The sequence below is a fragment of the Halichondria panicea genome, chromosome 16 (genome assembly GCF_963675165.1).
Source record: "Halichondria panicea chromosome 16, odHalPani1.1, whole genome shotgun sequence".
In the NCBI taxonomy this organism is placed as follows: domain Eukaryota; kingdom Metazoa; phylum Porifera; class Demospongiae; order Suberitida; family Halichondriidae; genus Halichondria; species Halichondria panicea.
In genome coordinates, this window is record NC_087392.1 from 5,296,971 (window position 1) to 5,316,012 (window position 19,042).

General features: G+C 45.8%; 2 protein-coding genes and 1 long non-coding RNA gene across 5 annotated transcripts; 2 read left to right on the forward strand and 1 right to left on the reverse strand.

The window, feature by feature from the left end:
• Positions 1–34: 34 nt before the first annotated feature.
• Positions 35–8,628, forward strand: LOC135349735 (syntaxin-binding protein 5-like). Of its 2 annotated transcripts, none has more exons than XM_064548333.1 (24): positions 35–211; positions 555–652; positions 868–949; positions 1,253–1,353; positions 1,716–1,850; positions 2,068–2,245; positions 2,308–2,431; positions 2,482–2,539; positions 2,608–2,765; positions 2,931–3,003; positions 3,062–3,212; positions 3,645–3,715; positions 3,916–3,956; positions 4,028–4,444; positions 4,674–5,127; positions 5,182–5,437; positions 5,715–5,974; positions 6,368–6,459; positions 6,609–6,881; positions 6,938–7,042; positions 7,107–7,382; positions 7,434–7,775; positions 7,925–8,106; positions 8,429–8,628. In XM_064548333.1, exons 1-24 carry the CDS (start codon positions 113–115, stop codon positions 8,546–8,548), a joined length of 4,146 nt encoding a protein of 1,381 aa, XP_064404403.1. In that variant the 5' UTR covers positions 35–112; the 3' UTR covers positions 8,549–8,628. The 2 variants fall into 2 exon arrangements, with proteins under 2 accessions (XP_064404403.1, XP_064404404.1); XM_064548334.1 differs by having other exon boundaries at positions 4,689–5,127.
• A 135-nt stretch (positions 8,629–8,763) lies between these two features.
• On the forward strand, positions 8,764–12,653 carry LOC135349741 (uncharacterized). Of its 2 annotated transcripts, XM_064548341.1 has the most exons (15): positions 8,764–8,882; positions 8,938–9,306; positions 9,472–9,723; positions 9,773–10,174; positions 10,231–10,751; positions 10,799–10,955; positions 11,006–11,116; positions 11,172–11,329; positions 11,380–11,496; positions 11,543–11,613; positions 11,664–11,704; positions 11,931–12,027; positions 12,092–12,197; positions 12,260–12,442; positions 12,488–12,653. In XM_064548341.1, exons 1-15 carry the CDS (start codon positions 8,807–8,809, stop codon positions 12,599–12,601), a joined length of 2,775 nt encoding a protein of 924 aa, XP_064404411.1. In that variant the 5' UTR covers positions 8,764–8,806; the 3' UTR covers positions 12,602–12,653. The 2 variants fall into 2 exon arrangements, with proteins under 2 accessions (XP_064404411.1, XP_064404410.1); XM_064548340.1 differs by having other exon boundaries at positions 12,260–12,653.
• Positions 12,654–15,634: 2,981 nt separating this feature from the next.
• Positions 15,635–19,016, reverse strand: LOC135349570 (uncharacterized). Its single transcript, XR_010398937.1, has 4 exons — positions 18,722–19,016; positions 18,439–18,599; positions 18,329–18,385; positions 15,635–16,184 (listed from the first exon to the last, which is right to left on the reverse strand). It is a non-coding gene; the product is annotated as an uncharacterized LOC135349570 (long non-coding RNA).
• Between the last annotated feature and the right edge of the window lie 26 nt (positions 19,017–19,042).

Here is a 19,042-nt window from a genome sequence, read left to right on the forward strand (position 1 = left end):
CAGTAATTTGAGGGTTTTACTCTTACGGTAATGACCTCTACGTACGTACGCATACGTGGTATGGTAGCTGCTCAATATAGCTTTGTACTACTACCTACTGTAACGAAGTAGGATGGACGGGATTCTAAAGGCGCTGGGGTTCGACAGCAAGCCCGAGTACCAAGACAAGATCCCTGACACCCTCACAGAGGACTGTTTCAACGTGCACAACGTGAGGCTAGTGTAACTAATAGCTGTACTGCACACAGCTCTCTATAATTAATTAATTGTAGAATAGTATCATTGTCTACACCCGGACCACAGTACAGATAAGAGGATTGATTGTATACAATGGTTGTATACTGCACTGCACGTACAGTGCCAGGGTCTACGTTATTAGCTACTGCATTCTATAAGATCCTTAGCGTATTAAATGCAATCAATATTGTAAGGTTTGAGAAGCAAGGGAATGGTTTCTATAGCACTAGTTGTGAGACTGTTAAATGGCATCTCTGATTGTCTGTAATGCTGTGAATTATTGCTTTTATTCATTCACACACACCCACGCACACCAGACATTCAAGCATGGGTTCTCGAGTCATCCCCTAAGCCTTGGTTACGACTCAGCACAGCAGCTGCTGGCCATTGGTGCCGAGCATGGAGCAGTACTACTATATCCTATTAAACACCCTGTCAATAAGTGTAGCCTGTCAATAAGTGCAGGAAGCTTCCACTTGTTGGGTTCCTACATGCTACAATTATTGGAACCTAGTGATTCTCTCAGCGCCCATTCTTGTTTATCACGTGTTTTGATTAGCTTTGTTTTCACCTTACAATTAAATGTTAATGTTGTCTCTACCCTTGTGTTGACCCCTTGACCCCCTCCACTCTGGGCAAGCCTGGTCTAGAGCGGCACATCAACCACCCCACTGATGCCGCTGTAACACATCTAGTGTTCATCACTAACAGGGTATAATTACATGTAATTACATGTACAGCCTACTATTAATGAAATCAATGAGCCTGTTAATTGTAGCCGTTGCTTTTCCTAGTTAAAGACTTTAACAAGGCATAGCAATAAAAACTAGATAGTATACAATAGACACGGACACATGCAGAGGTTGTTTGTCAAAGTGCTTGTAGCATCAGTTACATCTGGTGTACTGGTGGAATTGAAACAAGCTCTCCAGGCCACCTGCTCACTACACACACACCATATGTATACTGACTAGTTGGTGTGTCAACACTCCCCCCCCCCCCCCCACACACACAGGGCCTCCTAGTGACTGCTTGTGATAATAACACACTGTATCTGTGGTCTCTCAAGGACAAGCAACCTAAGATACTGCACAGCCTCGAGCTCATCTCTGAAAAGTATGTGTTTTATAAAGTGTAATGCTTGTAAAGCTTTCAAGGTCATGTACCCTGACACTGACACTCAAGGTGTGTGTGTGTGTGAATGCTTGTCATAGCATGCCATTAATGTAGACATTGTAGGGTATTAAAATCAATGCCCTTCATTTAACATATACAGCTGTTGTGAACTTGTATGTTGTAAGCTTCAGAGTGAGGCCTCTCCCTGGTGCTCAGGGCTGGTAGATTCTTGTCTACACCCATCACTGTAGGCTGCCAATACATGTAAAGGAGCCAAAACATTACATAATTATCATGGCTACACAGTGGTTGGTCTCTCTCTCTCTTAGTTCATGATAGCTCTCCCATTGTCACCACTGCAGAGCCACTGCTCTGTCCTATGTGTTTGCCTCTGACTGGATGTATGTGGGCACAGACGCTGGCAATGTGCACCTACTACACTTACACACATTCAAGATCTCAGGATTCACTATCCACTGGAACAACGCAGTTGAACTGTGAGATACCCTAGAACTATATACATGTACATGTAGCAGCATTCAATACCCTCCAGCATGTGTGCCAATGTTTTGTTGTGGGATTGTGGGATTTTTAGGCGTTTTCTATGGCTTTGTTTTCAGTAATACTGTATTCTTTCATCAAGTGTGTGTACAATCAGTATAAGTTTATGTAACTAGTTTCACTGTGAACCCTAACACTTCACTGTCACTGCAGATCTTGTCGTCGTAAGCCTGGTGATGTCATCTCAGTGACAGAGCACCCCCTCGATCAGGGTAAGGTGTTGATAGCATTCTCTGGGGGCAAGTGTGTCCTGTACGATATGAGAGAGGCCGGGTCACATGACCAACACACCCACCACAAGCGCTTCAACTATGACCCTGGCAGTGATCATGTACGTACGCTCCCACACACCCACACACACACTGCCCCCCACCCACACACACACCCCCTCAGATCCTAACCTCTGTGAGCTGGCTGGGCAGTGGTAAGAGCTTTGCCTGTTCCTATAGTGATGGTACCATAGCTGTGTGGAACCCCAAGGTGGAGGCCAGGCCAGAGAAGGTCTTCCCACTGCATGGTGAGCATGTACACACATCAGCTGGTGATTGATGATGCTACTCTCTGCAGATTTTGACTCAACAGAGTTCAAACCTATCTACAGGCTACAGCAAGTGCACACTGAGAGGTACTGTACTATCATGTGTGTGTGTGTGTGTGTGTCAGTGACCTATCACACACTACCCCCTAACACAGTGACCCTTGGATGATAGCCAGTGGTGGTTATCCTGAAGGGAACGACCAAGCCCCCCGGACCCTCACTCTCCTACGGGGGAAGGCCTCTACTCGTATGCTCTCCACTGAGAGTACCATCCTGGACTTCCTCTGTCTGCCCTCATCACCCCGTGCTACAGGTAACTCAAGACAATGTCCATGTAATTAAACACTGTTGGTTGTTCAGACTCACAATTAACATATTTAAAGTAATTTAAAGTAATTTAAAGTGATCATTCCAACGAACCCTCCCCTCCAATGTGTCAATGTGTACATACTGACACCCACCCATCCCCTAATAATAGATTGTCAGCGTCCATTTGCTCTTGTGATTCTGACTAAGCAAGAATTGGTGGTTCATGACCTGGAGCACTCAGAGTAAGTATCCAGCTCTCACGCACAATCTTGGTGTGTTTTGACTGCCCCCCCCCTCTAGGTTGCCACGGTACCCTGGATACATGTTCCCGTATGCCCTGGACATCCACCTACCTCCAGTCACCTCCCTCCATTACACTGCCAACTGCTCTGATGAGTTCATTGCTTCTCTGCATTCAGTCAAGTCCAAACTCATGAAAGTATCAGCCAAGGTACACCTCAACCACATGTACATGTGTAGGACGCCCTCAGAACCAACCCTCCCCCCTCACTTGAAATGCATGAAATACAAACATAATTAAAGTCAGAGAAATGAATACCGTATAGCGGATAATTTTCGTGGGCCTTCACAACATTTCCTCCCACGAAAATGTAGGCGTGGCTTACTGGAACGCATGCAATGCAGTGCAGGCAATGAGACTAAACAAAATTTTTACTCACAAAAGCCACCGTTTTCGAACTTTTTACCCCAAGAAAATGACCCGCTATTACGGTAGCAGCTAGTAACTATCCATGCAGCTGCTTAACACACACACTATTGTTGGCTGATTGTGCGGCTTACAATGTGTCTCAATATTATTATAAATACAATTTTCCTGAATGGGTAGCCCTTGTGATTATGACACCTTGTCTTATTGCTGTAGCCGTGGCCTCTCAAAGGTGGCAAGTGGGGCCAAGAGGTACCACACACCTCCACTGACCTCATCGTCACTGGGTGAGTTATCATGATCATATACCAGAGGAGGTAACGACACGAGTACCTCGATTAGGCTTGGTCACGTGCAAAATTCAACAGTAAAGTCATTGTTGTATGTGACTAATTAACTCCTAATCGAGGTACTCGTGTCAGACCTCCTCTGATCATACACTCTAGCCTGTGCTGTCTAATAATATCCTCCTTCCCCTTGTGTATAGACATGTGGATGGCTCAGTGCGACTGTGGTACTCTAGCTCAGGTAAGCTATATATACATAATGTTATGTAGCTGTGTGTGCTCATATGACCTGTGCTCATATGACCTGTGCAGTGATCCTGCAACCATTCTTCACAATGAGCACTTCTCAGTACTTCAAGATGCGCTACCAACCTTCCCCTAAAAGCACACCATCTTTAAATAGTAGCCCACGCTCCACTAAAGGCACACCCTCCTCTAAAGACACACCCTCGTCAGATAGTGCCTCTCGCTCAATTAAAAGTGATAGTAGTGGTTCCCCCTCCCCCACCAAGAAGCCACGCCAGAAGGCAGCCACTCCCCCAGCTGCCATGCTCTCCACGATCCCCCCTCACACCCAGCCCCCCTCTCGACAGACCTCGTGCCCTGAGCCCCTCCCCATCCCCCTCCCACCATCACCAGAGGTAGTGGAGACCATACCAGAGGAGGAGGAGGGGGGTGCTCTGTATCCAGCCACAGGGCAGGAACACACCATCACTGACACCACTGATGGTGGGTTGACCAGTTACAATGAAACACAGTACAAGTTGCTTTGGTACTGACCAATAGCATGTACATGTAAATGTCATCTCATTCTCCTGTGTTTGAAAATGCACATAACTATATGCCTTAGTTTGTAAGGGGACCTTTGTATTAGCCTTGTTGGCTATTAGTTTGATTTTCCCTTTTATGTAGCTTGTTAAATTAAACCCTCCTTTTTCATGACCCCTTGTTTATATAGGGACCTTACATGCAGGTGCCAATACTTCAGGAGCAGTTGAGAGACTTAAAGTCAATTCGTTTGAAAGAAAGAGCATCTTTAAAAAGAAGAAGCGGTCGAATGGTGATGGGTCTCCGCAGAGCTCTCGTGGTCCAAGCCCCTCGCCAGATGAGGGGGAGGCAGTAAAGGACAAGAAGAAGAAGAAGAGTTCACTGTCGAAATCGTTTAAAAAAATGGCAAAAGCTGTTAAAATTGGCCGCAGCTTAAGCCGTGAAAGAGACAAGCCGACAGAGGAGTTTGATGGAGATCTGTCCAGTAATGCATCGACTGGAGGCAGCAAAGGAGGAGAGGAAGATGAAGGAGGCAACAAAGATGGAGTAGAAGTGGCCAGCTCACCCTCCAAACGGCCGGAAACCATACCCCTGCAACCACTAGGGCTTGCTCCTATCATACAGGAGCCATCATCAGCTAACCAGTAAGAATTGTCAGCACGTGTTTCAATATAATTATTGATGTGTCCCTTATATAGAACTCCTGGATCATCCCCCACCAAGCAGCCGTCCCCTGCTAAAGCCACACCCCCAACTACTACGCCCCCTGTGAAAGTCACGCCCCCTGCTGAAGCCGCACACCCCGTGGCTACGCCCACCTCTTCCAGTGATGAGTTCTTCCCTATAAGTGCTGTACACGTGTGTGCGGTGGGTCTGTGGATGTGCGTGGCCAACACAGGAGGGGCAGTCATGGCCTTTGACTTCCAACTCTCAGAGAGAGAGCTCTCCCCTAAGGTGAGATATCAGTGTAGCCATGGTATAGTATACTGCCAGGTATCTTGTACTGTACCCAGAGGTACGACAGGCGCGGTGGAGCTCAAACAATTAGGCACGCTAATTATCCGCCCACGCCCCACCCACACTGTCTGTTATTTCTGAGTGTAATCAGAGGCTAATTGCTTGAGCTGCACCGCGCCTGTCGGACCTCCTCTTGTACTTTATGTGATTTAAAATGTGTGGTGATCCTCTCCTACTAACCTCATTATTCTGTATACTTGCTGTTACTGTGTAGTCTATTGATATCAACTTTGACCGGGACTCTGTGATGCGTCAGTATGCTCCCTCGTCTGCTCGCCCCGCAACCACACCCCTTTCCTCTGTGGGTACGTGGGGGTTCACGGACAAGCTTCCCCCCACTCGACCAGGGTTCCAACTCAGTCAGGTGGCCGTCTGTTGTTACCACGTTCAGCGCAAGCAAGCTCTCAAGAGAGATCCCAAGATTCGTGTGCCAGCCAAGATCTCTGTCATGCTCTACAGTGTGGACCTGGGACTGTAAGTGCTGTGTAGGTGTGTGTGGGTGTGCGTGTGCGTGGGTGGGTGTGTGTGTGTGCGTGTGTGCGTGCGTGGGTGTGCGCGTGTGTGTGTGTGTGTGTGGGTGTTAGTCCTTGCTCTGTAGTAAATTCTTTCATCTCCCAAATATGACATTATAATGATACTATTTGAAAGGTCTCAGAAAATCAGAATTATTTGAATTCAAGTTATGGCAGCTGAAAGAACTCCTAAACCATTGATTAAATGAAAGAACTCCTAAACCATTATTAAAGGGTGGGAGGGGATTGTTGAACATCTTTCAACAGCCATAACATATCAAATTTGTCATTTTTCGGCCTTGGATCATAATAATTATAATCTCCTGCTTTGTATACACAATCAATCATCATGCAGACTGGTGATTGGCAGTAACCGTGGCTTTGCTCTGGTGGACACTAAATCAAACTCTTGTCTCCACACCCTCTCATCTCTAACCAGCATACTCTGTAAGTTATCCTTACATGTGTCTTTAGACTACCACTATCATCCCCACCCCCCCTCACCCCCCCTATCATCCCCCCCTCACCCCCCCTATCATCCCCATCCCCCCTCACCCCCCCTACCATCACCCACCCCCCCCCCCACCACTCTCTAGATTTGTCTGATCCAAGCAAGTTCACACGTGCCCTACGCAAAGAGTCGGAGTGTGCTCTCCCCTTACCCAAACCATTGGTCCGTCGGCACACCACACAACGAGGCCTCTCCACTGCCGCGCCGACCCCTATGACCCCTCGTTTCTCCGAGCCAGTAATGCCCACTTTGGAGGAGCTGGACGATGATGTTTTTGATGTCAAGATGATGACTGTGTCAGAGTTAGAGTCTTCGGTGACAGCATTGGAACTAGTGCAACTACAACTGGAAAAGAATGGTGAATACACTGTGGGTGTCTGTACATGTATATAGTATCCTTCTTTCGTTGTTTAGCTCCTCCTACTCTGATGCTATGGGTGGGGCTGGCTAGTGGTCACCTGGTAGCCTACGGAGTCAATACTACTACCAGAAAGGGCAAGATCGACCTCACCCCAACAAGTATGTATAGAAAATCCCGTTTCTGTTCCGATTTACCGTCTGTGCTCCGTTCCACTCACTGCAGAGTTTATTCAGGATACCAAGTCTCCTATAGTGGCTGTCATCTTTCTGAATGAGTGGGGTGATCGTCAGTTGATCCCCTTCCAACGTAAGAGGACTAATCTGAGTGGTTCCCCAGAGGAACGTCCGGCCCCAACTCGTGGCCGAGCAGAGCAGTATGCTGTGGTGGTGAGTGAGGATAGGGTCCGATCCTACTCTTTCCCGGGCTTTCATAAGATTGAGTCAGCCTCTCTACCACAAGGCAGTGCTCTATTGCAGAGTGAGCACTTCACTTGTAACGGTAAGGCCTAGTTTATGCTGAATCACTATTATCCCCCTCCCTCCGATGCAGACCTTCCTTGTCTGTTGAGTGTGTCCTCCAACAAAGATATCTTCATTCACAGTCTCCCTGGCCTCAAGCTGCTACTCCATCTCCCACTGGCACCTCTCACACACACACGATCACTGTGCACCTTCCACGTGTCTGGCCCCGGTCAAGCCATCTTCATGAGCTCTGACTCTGAGCTACAGAGACTCAGCTTAGTGACTGAGGACAAACTAAACCTGCCGGCTTGCTTCCCAGACTTGTACGTGAATCTGGCAGACCCAGAGCCTTATCAAGGAGGAGTGGGCAAGAGAATATTGGACGCTCTGTTCACGTCAGGACCTGCCACTGTCGATAGAGAGAATTTGTGTACGTGGTAGCAGCACTGTGTGTGGTGTGTGTGTGTGTGTGCGTGTGTGTGTGCGTGCGTGTGTGTGTGTGTGTGTGTGTGTGTGTGTGTGTGTGTGTGTGTGTGTGTGTGGTGGGTATTGACTTGTGTGTTCCCCTCCCCCCTGTAGTTGGTGAGACAGCTCGTCGTGCTTTGGGTAACTTGTACAAGTTGGATGGGAAGGCGTCATCATCATACGCTGGCAAGTTGGACAATGAGAGAGAGGACCGGAGACGAGGGGAAGGGGGCGCGGCAAAGGGGGGTGCTCCAGGGGCCTCCGGAGTCGCAGGACAAATGAATAAAAATGTTCAAGTAAGTCCCCTGTCGTACGTATGTACAGTGTTGATAGTCCCAAATTTCTGCTCTTTTGATAGCTAACTTTGGGGGCTTGGAGGCCTGTAGCTTGAGTTAGGATCATGCATTCAATAGCTCTCAGAATTACCTTTCCAATGGTATAGATACAAGTTCTGTGATTAGTCGAAATCCATTATTTTTAACAAAAGCAAAGGTCAGTTTTAGCTGTTTCTGAGTTAAAATTGTCTAAAGGTATTCAATAGACCTTAACCTTTCCAATGGTGTTTTATAGATCATTGTCTGTTGTTGTATTCATTGCCCCGGCCCCTTCCTCCTGTAGGCACTTCACGAGAGGCGAGAGAAACTGTCTCAAATAGAGGAGAGGACGGAACAAGTCGCTCGTGAAGCATCTGATTTTGCTGATATGGCTAAGAAACTCAGACAGAAATATGAACACTAGTCGTTTATGTGTGTGTTGTGTGTGTACATGTTCAGCTCTACAGTTTATTGCTTTTTCAATAATATCATCAGTGCACATAATGGTTATCATGTGAACAGCAGTATGTTATGTAAACAAAGTAGGTCAACTGTTAATTTGTCGACCCTTTACCGTTTATTTATCATTTGCTTCTTCTTTAAGTTAAAGTTTAACGGTCGATCTTTACCAACTACGGAATTGTTCAGTGCGCATGTGCAGTAGGTCTTTAAGAAGCTAGCTATGGTGTCTACAATGCTACTGCTGCTTTTAGTTGTGACAGTCTGCTGTGATGCTCACAGTGAACCCCAACACAACGGTGAGCATGCATGCATAGCAATTGTATATTTTGTGATACATATTCTGTTACACAGGTTCTAGATTGTTGGTGACATCAGATCAACCTCTTGTCTGGTCAGAAAGTAATGGCTACATTGTAGCCCCACAGGGAGCCACTGTTGAGCTAACATGCAGACCAGTTGGTAGACCCCTCCCTCCGCACACTACCCTGCAATGGTGGGAGGAGGCCCCGGTTATGAGTGGCCCCAATAGAGAGGTCATCCCTACACAAGGCTGTGGAGTTACGCTGAGACTGGCTAATATCACTGTATCTGACTATGGTCGTTATCGCTGCAAATGTGTGCAGAAAGAGCACAATTTTAATGAAGGGATACAGTTCAACCTCCAGTGGACACAGCAGTGCAGCCTTGGAGAGCAGTTAGTGACAGTACTGCCAGGTTATGGTGGGTCAACTGTCCCCTGCATGTAGGCAGTATAATTATATAGAATATATCTGTACATTACATAATCTTGAGTGGGTGTCTTATCCACAAGGTTTTAATTGAATAGTGTACACAATGAGCTGACCACCTGCTGTGCTTACTACCTCACTCTCTCCCATTGTGCAGAGCCCACTCTGTGGGTGCCTGAAGTGAGTAGGAGACAATATCAGAATCGTCCTGGGGCAAATGCACGACTACAATGCCACTCTCAATGGAACAGTAGCAGTACCCACTGGACAGTAGTGACCAGTGATGACAGTGTCAGATTGTCTGCTAATGGTGGAGCAATACGTCCAGTACGCAATCCAAGAACAGACACCAAGTACCTATGCCACAATGGAGCTGGAGATCACGTGTACAGCATCTATTATTTATCAGGTACTCATTCTAATACTGGCTGCATATTTCATACACTTCATGCACACAGGGCCTCCTCCGAAAGCAGAGATTGTGTTCCCACCATCAGACATGGATTATGTCGATATTCTGTACACAGACAATGAGTTAATAGAAAGTGAAGGGATCATTCACTTGTGCTTGATACAACCCTACACTTCTAGTAGCAGTATCAAGTATAAGAGTGCCAACAACAGAACTGTCAGCTCCACGGCTACCACCACAGCCTCACTGAGCCCGTCAGGAGCTCTCCTACTAGAGGCTAAACTATTGAGTGACGGACTGCTGTACTTTGTGAGGGTAATGGAAAACAAGAGAGACATGGACAAAGTTATACGAAGGACTGTAGAGGGTGGAGTGTTCACCTGTGCAGTTAACAAGAAAAACAAAGTCTCATTCAAGCTCAACCTAACAGCTGCTCAGCATTCAAGAAGTAGAGCCCTTTAATGATTTACCCACACTATTATAATTATATATATTGTTACGTAGGTACACCACCACCGCATGAGGACTCTTGCTACTCTACCAACAACACAAGGCACAGACACAGAAACAGAGTGTCAGATCCAATAAGAGGGCCACGATTCAACTCCTCACGTCCTGTACGACCTCCAAGGCCGGAGAATAATACTATTCCTCGAATCCCAAAACCTCTTAAAATTGGTTCCAAGTACAATACTTCCACTCCACGAGTCCCCAAACCCCCCAGAGGAACAACAATCCCGCCACCACTGGTAGTCAATGCCAGTACAAGTGAGCCAGTGAGTGCAACAGATGTTGCTATTGTCCATCGAGGCTCCATCGTCACGTTACTGTCGATAGGAGGAGGTCTTGTCATGGCAATTGTGATTGCAGTTGTGATTGGACTGTGTGCTTTTAGATACATCCACAGAAAACAAATTCACAAAATGCACAAAATGTCCCCTATGAGTAATAAATCATCATTGCATTCTTCATTCTCAAATCCTCTCTTCAACATAATAGAAGCAGATGTGCCCAAAACTACAATTGTAAGTTACAAAATATTCGACAATTTATTTTAAACTACATTTCACAGTTAGGGGAGTTACAATCTCAGGGGTTGGTGTACCCGTTCACTTTATTGAGAGTATGTGGAGAGTTGGGCTCTGGGGCATTTGGTGTCGTGATGCAAGCTGACCTTTTTGACCCCCTAACTCAAACTACCTCAACTGTGGCTATCAAGATGTTGAAAGGTTTGGCACTCGAGCAAAAGGTGAACTGGTTACTTACCATTTCTTCGCAGACTTAGCCACGGTTGAGGATGAACGAGATTTAATGATGGAACTGAAGACATTAGTACGCATTGGCAAGCACCCTAACGTTCTGAGCTTCTTGGGGGCTACTATCAATCAAGGTATGTCACTGTGTACAGACATACAGCACAGTATGACTGTAGTGTGTGTCTATAGGCAAACTATGTCTGATAGTCGAGTATTGTGAAGGAGGGTGTTTGCTGGAGCTACTGAGAGCTAAAAGACTTGACACAGAAGAACCACTCACCATTAGCACTATGTTAGAAATGGCCTCTCAAATTGCAAATGGAATGGCTTATTTGAGCTCGAAAAAAGTACGTGCAACATATTATGAATATCTTGTTATTACAGTTCTGTGCTGTAGTGTCTGCACAGAGACCTAGCTGCTAGGAATGTGCTCATTACCGGACAGTGCACTCTCAAAGTGGGTGACTTTGGTCTGGCCAGGAAGCTCTACCACTCAGTGTACAGGCCCACACCAGTGAGTCTGTATTGCACGTGTTATCAGTGTTTATACCCTCTTATAGAAACGGCTGCCTATCAAATGGATGGGCCCTGAGGGTATACTGGATGGTGTGTACACGTCTAAGAGTGATGTGTAAGTACCATCATACTTGTCAAACCATGTCTCCAATGTATTCACTATAGTTGGTCTTTTGGAGTACTTCTCTGGGAAATCTTCACATTAGGTAAGCAGTTGCCATCTCATGCAGTGTGCACAGACAGGTATACCGTATTACTAGAATGTTTTGCGAGTATCAAACATATGCAAATTTTGCGAGAGTTGATCAATTCGCAAAAATAAAATGACAAAACCTACTGGTAATTACACACAATCCTTGCCAGAACGCAATAGTTAGATCGCAAAGGGTCTGATTCGCATTCACCATCTAGTATATACACCACTTTCCACAGGACGAACCCCGTATCCTGGTATACCAACACACAGTGTCATCAGGGCCATACAGACTGGCTACAGAATGCTCCAGCCTAGCGCTTGTCCTGATCAAGTGTGAGTTACCACTGTACTAGTGGATTACAATATCATTGTTGTTCCAACACATGCATACATATAGGTACAATGTAATGCTCTGTTGCTGGCAAATTGATCCTTTGCTGAGGCCTGATTTTGTGGAGTTGAAGACAGTGTTTGACTCAATGTTCAGTGAGCACACAGGCCAGGTAATATGTACAGCAAGATGTTAACTGTGGATGCATTGACACGAGTATACCTATATATGCAGTGCTACTACAACCTCCAAGAGTGTGACTGCAGCTCGGAGAGTGATTACAGTCTACAAGAAGTTGATGTGGACTATGTCAATGTTTTGCCAAGGGGCTGGTTCTCCAGTGGAGACTCTGTTGGGGTGTTTATGCAAGGTCACCTGGAGGAGAATAGGCTGGGTGCGAGACTAGAGGAGGGGAGCCTGTGCTCAGAGTTCATGCAAGGTCACCTGGAAGAGGAGGGGAGCCTGTGCTCTGAGTGTGAATGTAACGAACCCAGTGATCTGATCAGTGTCAACAGTCAAGCTAGTTTGTGTACCGAATGTGAACTACAGGAGCTGCAATTATATACAATGTCATGATTCTTTGCACTATACTTATTATGTATATTCTATTCACATTTTTTTTTAATGATTTACAAGACAAACTAATTGATGATAAGCATGCAAATTAGAGCATAGATAGAGTAGTAAGGAAACGGGATTACGTGGAACAATGACTCTTATATGTTGCCTCTTGAAACCATTTGCGTTTCGCTTTAGAGTGCAATAAAAAGTGGAGGGCTCATTTTGTAGCGGCTCTATTGAATGATGTGAACAATTGCTTTCAGCCTGTTATCGATGAAAGCATGATTTATAGCCTTGGTGATTTTCCAAAGTGAGCCTGTTTTGTGATAGCTAACTTTGATTGCCCTGTAACTCTAGTTGGGACGGCCTTCCCCATGCCATGCACTATATCTCGATCACAACCTCCCCCTCTCCCCTATTCCCCATGCCATGCACTATATCTCACAACCTCCCCTCTCCCCTATTCCCCATGCCATGCACTATATATCTCACAACCTCCCCTCTCCCCTATTCCCCGTGCCATGCACTATATCTCACAACCTCCCCTCTCCCCTATTCCCCATGCCATGCACTATATATCTCACAACCTCCCCTCTCCCCTATTCCCCGTGCCATGCACTATATCTCACAACCTCCCCTCTCCCCTATTCCCCATGCCATGCACTATATATCTCACAACCTCCCCTCTCCCCTATTCCCCGTGCCATGCACTATATCTCACAACCTCCCCTCTCCCCTATTCCCCGTGCCATGCACTATATCTCACAACCTCCCCTCTCCCCTATTCCCATGCCATGCACTATATCTCACAACCCCTAGCCCTCCCCTCTCCCCTATTCCCCGTGCCATGCACTATATCTCACAACCTCCCCTCTCCCCTATTCCCCGTGCCATGCACTATATCTCGATCACAACCTCCCCCTCTCCCCTATTCCCCGTGCCATGCACTATATCTCGATCACAACCTCCCCCTCTCCCCTATTCCCGTGCCATGCACTATATCTCACAACCTCCCCTCTCCCCTATTCCCCGTGCCATGCACTATATCTCACAACCTCCCCTCTCCCCTATTCCCCGTGCCATGCACTATATCTCGATCACAACCTCCCCCTCTCCCCTATTCCCCGTGCCATGCACTATATCTCACAACCTCCCCTCTCCCCTATTCCCCGTGCCATGCATGCACTATATCTCACAACCTCCCCTCTCCCCTATTCCCCGTGCCATGCACTATATCTCACAACCTCCCCTCTCCCCTATTCCCCGTGCCATGCACTATATCTCACAACCTCCCCCTCTCCCCTATTCCCCGTGCCATCCATGCATGCACTATATCTCACAACCTCCCCTCTCCCCTATTCCCCGTGCCATGCACTATATCTCACAACCTCCCCTCTCCCCTATTCCCATGCCATGCACTATATCTCACAACCTCCCCTCTCCCCTATTCCCCGTGCCATGCACTATATCTCACAACCTCCCCTCTCCCCTATTCCCCGTGCCATGCACTATATCTCACAACCTCCCCTCTCCCCTATTCCCCGTGCCATGCACTATATCTCACAACCTCCCCTCTCCCCTATTCCCCGTGCCATGCACTATATCTCACAACCTCCCTGTAGTATCCACCGGAACTATCTAGAAGTAGCTGTAATGTATCTGTAATGATCTAGAACAATCTAGCTAGAATTGGAACTGTACTTTGTACTTAGTGGAAAGTTCTAGAAGTTACTTTAGCTTTGTATATATAAGAAGGTTCTGTACTGTGCTCGGTGTGTTCTATTCTACCCCAAGAATATTTATCTATGTCAAAGTGAAGACAATAATTAATAGATACAACACTCCCCTCTCCCCTATTCCCCGTGCCATGCACTATATCTCACAACCTCCCCTCTCCCCTATTCCCTGTGCCATGCACTATATCTCACAACCTCCCCTCTCCCCTATTCCCCGTGCCATGCACTATATCTCACAACCTCCCTTCTCCCCTATTCCCCATGCATGCACTATATCTCACAACCTCCCCTCTCCCCTATTCCCCGTGCCATGCACTATATCTCACAACCTCCCCTCTCCCCTATTCCCCGTGCCATGCACTATATCTCACAACCTCCCCCTCTCCCCTATTCCCCGTGCCATGCACTATATCTCACAACCTCCCCTCTCCCCTATTCCCCGTGCCATGCACTATATCTCACAACCTCCCCTCTCCCCTATTCCCCGTGCCATGCACTATATCTCACAACCTCCCCCTCTCCCCTATTCCCCGTGCCATGCACTATATCTCACAACCTCCCCTCTCCCCTATTCCCCGTGCCATGCACTATATCTCACAACCTCCCCTCTCCCCTATTCCCCGTGCCATGCACTATATCTCACAACCTCCCCTCTCCCCTATTCCCCGTGCCATGCACTATATCTCACAACCTCCCCCTCTCCCCTATTCCCCGTGCCATGCACTATATCTCACAACCTCCCCCTCTCCCCTATTCCCCGTGCCATCCATGCATGCACTATATCTCACAATCACCTTTCTTGACCACTTTCCCCAGTCAGTGACTACTATATAATTGATGAGTTCAAGAAGCCTCAGTCACTCACTATATCATGCAGTAACCTTAGCTTATAGTTTATTGTTGTCTATTATAATTCACAGTCACTGCTGTAGTGTTTTAACTCATAATTTTGCAGTGCCCTCGGAGACAGCAAACTTAGAGACAATTCGTGAGTAGCTAGTACAGTGGGGATAGGACAGGTCTACTAGAGGTATGTATACACGCAGTGGAGATAGGACAGGTCTATATACTATATATAATTATAGAGGTAGTCTATGTGAACAATTCCATTTTCACTTTTCAACTCCTAACTCTTCTCTCATGCACAGATTGAGTTGGCTATTGAGAACGAGGAGGCGGTAGGGCTAAACTGAAGTTGATGAAAGTGCTACAACTGAAAGAAGAGTTGTACCTTACCTTGCAGATGATACATATTTTAATAGTGTTGTGTTTTTCCCATGTGCATCTTATTATTCTATTGAGGCAAATGAAGTATTTTATTGATATGTTTTTATTATACGACCTAAATCTAAATACTAGGCAACAAAGTGGTAAAAATCACTAACTATAAAAAAGCAAACAATGATTTAGTTGACAGTCACACAACTCACTACCATGCAATAGTTGTACTTACAAACATAAATTACAGTTTCAGTTCACATGTTTGCAGCACTATTACGCTTGCTCCAGCAAGTATTAGCAGAGCACAAACAAAAGACCCAAAACATCGGTAGCAGAATCCAAGACAAACTCATAACAGCCAGCTGAGCTACTTCAGCGGAGGAGCCAAGCCCAGCAGGCTTGTTGATATTCTGAACCACAAACAACACACAAAACACCGTGTTTGTAATCAGAGTAGCAACAAACATAAGGGTTAGGAGTGACACCTGTGGGCAACACCTGACAGGTCTTAAAGTTGAGAAAGTGGGTACAGAAGCAGATGATGGATATACAGAGAGTTATCACACCCAGAAATATCGCACTGATTGCTGCACCAGTTGATAGAGAGTCTGAGGCACCTGACTGCAAACCACCGACAGTAGCTGCAAATGTTACTTTATATAACACTATAATAACACTATAGGAGATAGGAGGTAGATATATACAGTAGAACCTCGATTATCTGGACACCTTGGTTCCAGAGGCAGGCCGGATAACTGAACCATACCTTGATCCACCCACTTAATTGATGAACATGCAGCAGTAGTGCCACATGTGCAGAAGATAAGGAGGCCTGTCTCCGTATTAACAGCTACATGCGCATGCGCATTTAAGGGACACGCAAAAGAAAATTATCAAGCCAGATAATCAAAGTTCCGGATAATGGAGGGCCAGATAATTGAGGTTCTACTGTACATTGTGGCCCACTAGTAAATAAATTCATAGGAGATAACAATCACAATGATATTGTACATGTCACCCCACTTGAAATACCGTAGTGCCGTTTGTTCATCGCTCTTTTAATTACATGTGGCAATCAGTCATTGCGCATGCGCAAACATTGTTACTTCTAGCGCCACCATAATTTAGGTACCAGCTGGAAACGCAATTGCTTGTGTTCTAAAAGATGCGCCATGCACTCAGAAGTGGAATCAATATTTTTTGGGGCTGTAATTACATTAAATACCGTAGGTTATTCGTATTTTTCGCGTTATGCATATGGGGCGTGGTCAACACCCACGCGAATCTTTGTCAGCCATGTTGAGTGGTAAAAGAATGTTTCTTACACAGAAGTGATAGTGCACAATTGATCGAGGCGTTTATGCAAAATGAAGAATTGCTGTGCAGTAATAATGCTAGATGCTAAAGATACAAGCTACATACCTGTTCAGCTGGATTTCTACTTCCATGATATGCGTGCTAGAAAGCTTAATTCGTGCTCCTAGAGTTGATGCATGTTCATCTGTTAGCATCACGTAGCTAAGACGGCCTTTGTTAATGTTCTTACAAAATCTTTCTGCTTTTGTTTTTTGGTTCCTATAACGCCCAGATACAATCAATACCAGGCCTAGTTGGCGACTTAGCCAGTGGCGGATCCGGACAGGTTCCATGGGTTCCATGGAACCCCCTTTCACACAAAAACACACTGGAGATCAACTTACCAAGCTAGCTAGCAACTCAGCTTGAATGATCGTGATCTGTAGTTACTAGGCTGATTTCATAAATTGATATGTGGACAGGGCTCTCTAATGCGCATGCTCATTGCTTAGGACCGTTTTTTTTCTTTTTTTTTAATAACTATTTTGGAACCTCCCTCTCAACATTCCTGGATCCGCCACTGTTAGCGCTATTTTAAAGACAATTAACTCGGCTGGGAACGAGGCTAAAGAATTTTATGCTGCTGGAGAACTTCTATACCGTATTTACTTGATTAAACGTCCGGGCGTTTATTTCAGATCGAAGTCTTTAGAGGGGGCGTTTAATCCAGGAGGGCGTTTATTGTTATGTCTCCTCCAAAACTCTTGCACAGCAGCAGTTATTGTGCTCTTCTTGGGCTGCTATCTCAGCTTAAATCTATTTCTTAGCTTAAATTTAAGTCATGTATCTCTCTCTCTGCCATCGATGCATCGTAAAAAAGTATTTTTATTCTATGCTGCCACGCTTGCAACCTGGTTCCACGTGCTATTTCAGCTCCACCCACAGTGCCACGCCCCATACATGGGCGATTATTCAAGATGGATGTTTATGACAAAGACAGAGCTTTTACCCTGGGCGTTTAAACGAGATGGGCGTTTATTCAAGGAGGGCGTTTAATCAAGTAAATACGGTATATATATATGCTCTTCAACAAAGTGATCCAAGAGATTATAGGTACTGTATAGGCTCCTAATTCTTCTGCTGAGTTCACTCTCTTCTTCTTCATCGATTCTTTGAGGATCGATCTCTACAACAGTATAGTCTGTAGCCTGCATCTTTCTTAGTATCTAGCACTGCAGCTTACTGCACAGCTACTCTTAATTTATTTTCATTAACACGTTGATCAAATGTGTACATGTATGTTTTTCTATCCACTTCTGTGACGGTGGATAGCAACAGTTGTTAACATTGAAACCATGCCCCGTGCATAACCTCTATACACTATGTGTTTTCTCTGCTGTGTGGTTTCTATTATAGTAGGTATAACTATTTTTATAGGAAGATAATTGGACAATGATGACCTGACCACAAAATGTAAGGTCAAACTTACCTATAGGGATGATTATCGCAAGGCCCATCAAGAAAATGAAGCAACTGCACAAAAGACCTGCGATAATTTATTAATTTTATTAAGTCATGCAGTCAACAAATACTACTTACAGCTGCATTTGTAGACTCGTTTATCAGATGCATTATCCTCGAATCCAACTTGAAGCCGATTAAATAAGTATCTTAAATCGTCCTGGATTCGAGGCTTGGCTCCCATTTACGTTATACTGCAAGGCTATATTGCGTGGAGGTGGAGTGTAACTTGGAGGACCCTGTGCAGCAAGATCAAAATGAAACTGAAACGTAACCATACATACATACCGACATACAAACCATACTATAGTCAGTACTAGACTAATAGCAGAGTATTTAACTTGCAAGTTCTATAAATTACCACTTGTCCAACTTGTACTTGCTCTCTAACGCAAAAGGCAAGTCCACCTCCCTTCACAGGAACCTGTGCAAACGTAGTCTTCTTCTGGGCCACCATACCAGTCTTATCGTCGTACACACGCTGTGTGTGCTCTCCCATCACCGCATCGCCGTGCTTCACAACTTTAACGTGGTTTGAAGTCAGCGCCATCTCTTTAGCTACCGGTCTCTGGCTAGGCTACCGCGTACCTTACCTATACCGGTGCCAGTAGTTGAAGTTGCACATAATACGAGTTGCGTTTAGCCTCGAATATAACTCAAATACAGCGGCTTGTACTCGAGT

Excerpts from the sequence above, each read along its gene's own strand:
- LOC135349735 (XM_064548333.1), top strand. The coding sequence starts at position 113 with ATGGACGGGATTCTAAAGGCGCTGGGGTTCGACAGCAAGCCCGAGTAC. Across the intron at positions 5,975-6,367 it reads TACAGTGTGGACCTGGGACT|ACTGGTGATTGGCAGTAACC; the intron begins GTAAGTGCTGTG and ends ATCATCATGCAG. Across the intron at positions 8,107-8,428 it reads AAATGAATAAAAATGTTCAA|GCACTTCACGAGAGGCGAGA; the intron begins GTAAGTCCCCTG and ends TTCCTCCTGTAG.
- LOC135349741 (XM_064548340.1), top strand. The coding sequence starts at position 8,807 with ATGGTGTCTACAATGCTACTGCTGCTTTTAGTTGTGACAGTCTGCTGT. Across the intron at positions 10,175-10,230 it reads AGCTGCTCAGCATTCAAGAA|GTACACCACCACCGCATGAG; the intron begins GTAGAGCCCTTT and ends ATTGTTACGTAG. Across the intron at positions 10,752-10,798 it reads ATGTGCCCAAAACTACAATT|TTAGGGGAGTTACAATCTCA; the intron begins GTAAGTTACAAA and ends TACATTTCACAG.